At 38.9% G+C, this 7,674-nt stretch overlaps 1 protein-coding gene across 3 annotated transcripts in view; it reads left to right on the top strand.

The window, feature by feature from the left end:
• Positions 1-4,206, top strand: part of ENPP2 (ectonucleotide pyrophosphatase/phosphodiesterase 2) — a 102,670-nt gene extending 98,464 nt beyond the window's left edge. For all 3 annotated transcript variants that reach the window (XM_006830672.1, XM_006830671.1, XM_006830670.1), the window contains 2 exons: positions 781-937; positions 4,036-4,206. In XM_006830672.1, coding sequence (XP_006830735.1) covers positions 781-937; positions 4,036-4,206 — 328 coding nt within the window. The remainder of the gene's footprint in view (positions 1-780; positions 938-4,035) is intronic.
• The last annotated feature ends 3,468 nt before the right edge of the window (positions 4,207-7,674 follow it).

Here is a 7,674-nt window from a genome sequence, read left to right as displayed (position 1 = left end):
ATCCATATGAAGCTATTGAAAACACCATGGCCTGGGTCAGGCGCACCTTAGTCCTCAAGCTGACATCTCTGCTCTTCAATACTTTAAAAAGTTCCTGTGTAGCAGATTTGCCCATAAAGGTTATAGCCTGGTTAATCCAATGGGACAGTTTCCCTCTATCCTAAAGGGTTTCTAGAGTCAGACTTGACTCTATGGCACACAACAGCAACAGTAGGCTTGTCATTAGCACTCATTATTTAATAATTCCTTTGGAAAATTGGTTCTCTCTACACCAAGTTCAGGATCTCATTGACTTTACAGAGCTAATACCCCCCTAGCTCCTGTGTTTTCTGCTGAATTTTATAAGTCAATGCCATGAGAGTTGTCTTCCTGAACCATGGATCTAGCAATAACATTCCTTAGCAGAAAAACTTGCAATGGACCATTACTACCTGAACAAGGAAGTCTAAATTCTACATCCTGGCACTTGGGGCTCTCCATAGTTTGACTTTTGTTGAATCTTCCAGCCTTTGTGTCTGCTACATGATCTACTCTGCACATCCAGCCTTCAAGTCTGTTTTCTCTGTGTAAATGCTTTTCTCACTCTGCTAGGCTAAGGGACAGAGGAGTTACAGAAAGCAAAACCAACATTATTATCCAAGATACAGAGGCAGGCCAGTGCTTAAAAGTGAACAACGACCCAACTCGGTGGCGATGAATGACTGGAGCAATACTCGTTGGTCACAATTTAAGGAAGAAAGAGACCATACTGGTTGTAATTATTTTACCTTTCTGTTCCAGGTATGTGGAAGGCAGTTCCATTCCTGTTCCAACTCACTACTACAGCATTGTAACCAGCTGCCTGGATTTCACTCAGCCTGCGGACAAATGTGACGGTCCTCTTTCTGTCTCCTCCTTCATCCTTCCTCACCGCCCTGACAATGAGGAGAGCTGCAATGTGAGTCCATAATGTCCTATTGGGCTAGCTGACTTAATCCATCTTTGTGTATTTCAGTTTCTATGGTTAACTAGAACACATTTGTGGTTCTAAGACATTTGCAACATGCACCAAAGAAAGAAGAAAGGAACCATATGGCTTCTTTGAAACATTCAGAAAGCTTGTATTTTCATAACGTTTTCTTTTTATATGTAAGGGTCTATGTGAGTTATGTTATGTTATAGTGCTCAATTTTGACTGATTAATAACATACCCAAACTTTTTAAAGTTTTGCACAAGGTACATGTACTGTGTAAATAGAAAGTTGAAAGTAGCAAAATTTTGATCACTGTTGAAATTAGGACAAGAGTTCATGAAGTTCATTATATTATTCTCTCAAATTTCGTAGATGTTTGGGGATTTCCATAATAGATTTCCACACACACAGCACACACACACACACACACACTTGTAGGAATGCAAAATGTACAAATCAAGTTTTCTGTTGCTGCTTGTTGTAAAGGCAAATGTAACAGTCTTCCCACTTATTCAGATATGGAGACAGCTAGGAGGTTTATGATCCAATAAAGACGCCCCCAACAGGAAGACAGGAGACACACTGTGTGCCCCTGGCCCAGTATTAATTCTGCGCTCAGTAACAAGTCACAGACCTCTTTGGGGCTCTATAATATGATGGAAAGTCTGTGTGTTCCAAGATTATTGAAACAATGTTGTTGTTGTTGTTAAGTGCCATGGAGTCAGTTCTGACTCATAATGACCCTGTATAGGGTTTCTGAGGAGCGGCTGGTGAGCTTGAACCATCAACCTTGAAGTTCAAAGTGACCTTGCAGTCCAACACATTAACCCACAGTGCCATACCTGGACTCCTATTGAAACAATTATCTCTATGATTTTGTTTCCTATAATAGAAGGAACAGAAGAGGATTATTAATGAACAAACATTATTCAAATTCCTAAATTGTTTAAGGTGCTCTGGGATAATCTGTAGTATATTAGACAGTTATTACTGTAGGCAAATAAAACAGGGACAGAAATGACTACATTTAAGGACAAAGAGTAATAAGAACTTCAAGAGAAATTATTAACATCATGGGCTGGGTAGCTTTTGGGATAGGGCATGAATTATAGGTGGAGAGGTGGGCTATAAATAGTAAAAACAAAATAAGGGATGCAGGAATAATGGAAATTTGAAATATGACCCACAAGACTAATTCAACTTCCCAGATATTGTAAGTGGGGCAATAGTAGGAGATAAGGATTTAAAAGTTTCCTGTGAACAAATAAAAGTAGCAACAACAGCTATTACTACTGCAAATGAACTTGGCAAAGCCCTTCCCACAGGAAGCAATAGCAAAAGAAAGCTTTTTTCCTGAATTCCTATGATCCCAGCTGGCTATTATTTAAGTTGGGAAAAGTCTTTTCAGCCTGTGTCCACACTCCAAGTGACTACTACATTTGCAAAGAAAAATGGAACTGGTCATTGAAAAATCAAATAAATGAGTTAAATATGAAAATCTTCCCAGAATGCAGCCTCATACTTACTCTTCATTCTCTGCGGCAGCCCTGACTCGCTTGGAGACCTCCTACATCGTTAATTATATGGTCACACTGAGGATTGGTCAATATCATTGTGGGAAGAATTATATTTAGGTTTGTCCTTTGCTGTGAATTGCGGAGATATTGGTTAAATTGGAGTAGTAGGGTAGGGCATAGAGGGTTAAAATCCTCACTTCTCTAGTCTGCTAAGCAATTTCTTCCTGTTTCTTCATTTTGTCTGGGATGACCAAGCATCAGTTTCCTGAACCAACACCCTCACGGTACATATTTAGCACTGGCACAAGCTGCTATTGCTCCTGTCCAGGTCTGTGGGCTACAGCTTTCCGAGAAGGGTTCTTAGGCTTTGGTGGGTAGTTCAGTGAGGCCACTAGTGGTAAGGAGTTGGGCGAGGGCATGTCTGAATCCTCTAAACCCTGGAACACACAGCCACCCTTCAACTAGCAAAAAAGACTCTTAGAAGCCAATGTAGTTCTGGGGTGGGGAGAGGCATCTGGGAATGAAATTATTTGTAAAGGCCCTTCTGCCTATGTCTCATAATGAAGGTGGTCATTTTTACATAATTCATAGAACTCTCAGATCTTCAATTCTCCCCCAACCCCCCCCCCAAAAAAAAGTATAAGAAGATAGTCTTAGGACACAAAGGAATGCTTAGTTTGAAATACTTTTTAGTTTCAAGATAGAGAGGATGTAAATTGTTTAAAGTGGACCATTTGAATGCCTTTCATTGGAAATTTGTACCAGCGAGACAGTTTTTGACAGCTGAGACTGATGTTTTTTTTCTTTCTCTATTTTGTACTTTTTTCCTCCTTTTCCATTTCTTTCCTTTTTTCCTACCTCCCTTCCTTTGTAACCTTCATGGCAGAATTGAGCGTTATTATCCTTGTATTCTGATGAAGAAGCTGAGGCCTAAAGAGGTCAAGCAGCTTATAAGTGGTAAAGCCACAATTCCAACTCAGGCTTCTTGAGACCCAAAGCCCCAGTTGAGTCAAGGGAGTTGCTTCAAGACAAATGTATTTATTATGCAAATATTAGTTCACTCCCATCTAACAGATGATATAGCTGATGGAACGAATTTGTCTGAAAGATTAGGCATGCACACATAATTTTGTGCATTGGGCCCAAAGCTCTTCACTTGGCTTGGGAGGCAGAAGAACATTCTAACGTCCTTTTGCTCTGTGCTCAATATGATGGTTTGACAGCTAAGAAAGGAAACAAATGCCTGAATTCTTTCAGGTTTTGGTTTTCCTAATTTTGATTTGTGTTCTGAGAATCTTTTGAGTCAAATGGCCTCTCACACCACATGTCTCATTTATTTGGTACAACTAATTGCTGTTGAAAATGTTTACCGCTATGGGCAGGTATTTGTGGCTCATTATGGCAGGAATGCAGTAGATTGGCAAGGAGACCAGGAGGGAGTAACATGCATTGGCTCTGAGAACAGGAGTACGTAGAGGTCACTTGTGGACTTGGGAGCAAACCGATCATTTGGAGAATGTCCTTTGGAAAATTCTGACTCTAAAAGTGTTCTGTTTCCATTGCAGAATTCAGAGGATGAGTCAAAATGGGTTGAAGAACTTATAAAAATGCACACAGCTCGGGTGCGGGACATTGAACATCTTACAAGTCTGGATTTCTTCCGAAAGACCAGCCGCAGCTATTCAGAAATTCTAGCGCTAAAGACATACCTGCATACATATGAAAGCGAAATTTAACTTTCTGGTCCCCTGCAGCGCAGTCTTATCAACTGGTGTATATTTTTATATGTTTTTGTATTTATTAATTTGAAACCAGGACATTAAAAAAAAAAATGTTAGTATTTTAATCCTGTACCAAATCTGACTTATTACTCCTGAATGACTCCACTGTTTCTCTAATGCTTGATTTAGTAATCTTGTGTTCTGAGTAGAGCTTGTGAGAAACCCTGCAGCTTGCGTTTTTAGTGGAAGCTTCTAAATGGTGCTGCAGATTTGATATTTGCATTGAGGAAATATTAATTTTCCAATGCACAGTTACCACATTTAGTCCTGTACTGTCTTAAAATACTGATTTTGTAAAGTTGCATTCATTTACTGTTAACTATGACAGACATATTTAAGCCTTATAGACCAATCTTAAATATAATAAATCACACATTCAGTTTTTTTCTTGTTTTACTGGGCTTTTATTTCACTTTTACATTAGAACATGTACTTCCATTGTATCTGTGCATGTAAGGAACACGTTTCCTACACTGTACTGTCTCCCTATTTGAATTTAGTTCATAAAGTCAAATGGGGACCCATAATACTCAGCTACGGTGGTGGCCTGGAGGTCTTGTTTAGATGCCTATCTATGGGCAATCAGAAGGGAAAACATGACAGGGAACCAGCATTCCTGAGTAACTTCACTTTGCCTGTCTGTTAAAAATATTTGAAGTTTGGAGAATAGGTTCTTCTTTTAAATAATGTTTTATTGAGTCTTGTGTGAAAGTTTACACAGCAAGTTAGGTTCCCATTTGACCATTTGCACACAAATTGTTCAGTACTAAATATTAGTTACATCAATGACAATGTGTCAATATTCTCTTAACTTATGTTCTGTTGGTTCACTTCTAGTACTCTAGTTTCCTTGCCCCCTTATCTTTGCTTTTGTTCTCATTGCTGACCTTTTGCTCTCATACTAATGGTTTTGAAGTAGGGTACCGATCTTCTGGTTGATATCCTTTATTTTGGGAGCCACTCTACTATTCCACTCAATGGTGATTTCAGGGGATAGGCTTGTCTCTAGTTTTAAAGAGTGTCTCAGGACTATCAACTTAATTTAAAACTCTAACTTTAGATTCAGCTGAGACTATATGAAGCATATATTTTGTACATGGTATCAAGCTGAGAACCACAAAGGAAATAGAGATAAAGAGAAATCGAGATAGGATAGACATAAAATAATAATTCGCCAATCAAGGTAGAGAATAAAAATGTCAAGTGGAAAGTGTTGCTAACAATACAATGTGACAAAGCCATCTGAATGATATGTGGGATGATTTTCAAAAGGCAATGATGGCATTAAATAAGGATGAAAGAGCGTGATGAAGTGATTCTTTGAAAAAATTTCACACTGAAGTTGCTTATCTCTAACACATGCTAATCTCCCTTTTAAGGAAGAAAAATGACAGTATATTATTTGTATCATGCTAATTTTCATAGTTTACCTCTTTGTATGGTCAGTAAAATGGGTTTTTCAGTTCTGTAAATTTTTCTTTAATAATAAATACGAGAAAGAAGAAGTTGTGTCAAATAAAACAATGTTGGTAAGTGGTGTTGAGTCAGCTGAGAGTCGTTGCATACACCACAATGAGATCCCATCTGGTGCTGGGCCATCGTCACATGTTTGGTTGTGTTTGAGCCCAATGCTGCAGCCACTGAGTCAATCCAGTTCAGTGAGAGTTTTCCTCTTTTCTGCTGACCTTGAACTTTACCAAGCCTGATGTCCTTCTTGAGGTCCCTCCTAATAACGTATTCAAAGTGCATGAGGTGAAGTGTCACCATCCTGACTTCTAAGAAGCATCTGACTGTAATTTGTTTTTTTCCTGGCAGTCCATGGTAGATTCAGTATCCTTTGCCAACACCAGAATTCAAAGGCATCAATTCTTCTACAGTCTTCATGACTCATTCTCCAGTTTTTGCATGAAATGAGGTATTTGAAGACACCATGCCTTGGAACAGGCACACCTAAGGTCCTAAAATGGCATCTTTTCCCGCAGATTTTCCCAATGCAATATGTGGTTTTATTTCTTGATTGCTGCTTCTGTGGGTGTTGATTGTAGATCCAAGTAAAATGATCCTTGACAACGTCCATCTTTTCTCCATTTATCATGATATTACTTGTTAGCCAAGTGAGGATTTTTGTTTTCTTTATGTTGAGGTGTAATCTATACTGAAGGTTGTCATCTTTGATAGTCATCAATAAGTGTATTAAGTTCTTTTCAAGATTGTATCAGCTGAGTATTGAAATTTAATAAGTCTTCCTCCAATCCTGATGCCATGCTCTTCTATGTATAGTCCAGTTTCCAGATCATTTGCTCAGTGTACAGATTGTATGTAGTCCATTTTATTTTTGATTAATTCCATTTTTCAAATATTAACATTTCATATATTCCATGTACTAATTATTAATGAACTAGTTTGCAGTGGTTTCTTCTCAGTTTGATTTGTGTTATATCAGCAAATGAAGGTACAGAAATCTATATTCCTTCTAGGTCATTGCGGTCAACTAACTCTACTTGAGACAGCAGCTCCCCAGTCACATATATATATATACTTTTTTAAAAAAATAAGTTTTTGTGAATTGAGTGATCGTTTACATGGGAGAGCATAAGCTTTACATTCATCCTATCATATTTCATTTCATTGCAATGATTACAGTCACTTCCATGCATCATCATTTAACACCATTTGCTTCCAATCCCTCTGTTTTTGTTTGTTTGTTTGTTTTTGGATGTACACCGAAGCACTCAGGAATATATAACCATTCAAACAATCAAAGGGTATACCCTGCATGCTAGCTCCTGCTGCCAGCACACAGTCCCTCTCCCTCCTTGAGTCTAGAGTCCCCAGCCACTCCATCTCACCACGTCATTATCTCTGCCTCCATCTCTGGCATCTTTGCTTCTCTGGGTAGGGTCCCTCACTCTGCTCTTCTCTCTCGATGGTTGCAAGGTCCTCCACTCCTGGACTGCAAGATCAACCACTTGCTTCCTTTTGTTACAAAACATCTATCTTTACATTTGCAACATTCACATCAGTTGTGATAGTAACTATTCACTACTGAACCAAAGAAGTCTTATCCCCATCTCTTTTCACCAGTCCCATCTAGACAAGATGGAAACCACTCAGTGGAGATTCTGCCTTCCCCCGCACCCTCTGAAACTAAACTCCCTCTTGAAATCTTGTAAGCCAGTCACTTCATGCCTTTGTTACCCATCCCCACCCCCCCCATTTTGGGTAGCCAATGTCTAAGTTGCCCATCCCTGTCAACCCTGTGGATAGAGGGAGTGGAAATGATCCTTGCTGTAAAGATTTGTTCCCTCTTTTAAGCTACTACATCCATAAGTATAGGTCAAGTTCATCAAATTGTAGCAGATTACACTTTTTCTTTTTCTTTCTTCCTCTAGTCGAGTTCTGATCATCCAGCCATTGAAGCCA

Source organism: Chrysochloris asiatica, unplaced genomic scaffold (assembly GCF_000296735.1).
Source record: "Chrysochloris asiatica unplaced genomic scaffold, ChrAsi1.0 scaffold00001, whole genome shotgun sequence".
NCBI classification, from domain to species: Eukaryota; Metazoa; Chordata; class Mammalia; order Afrosoricida; family Chrysochloridae; genus Chrysochloris; species Chrysochloris asiatica.
The sequence above is the reverse complement of the archived record's forward strand: the minus strand, read 5'-3'. Positions and strand labels throughout refer to the sequence as shown.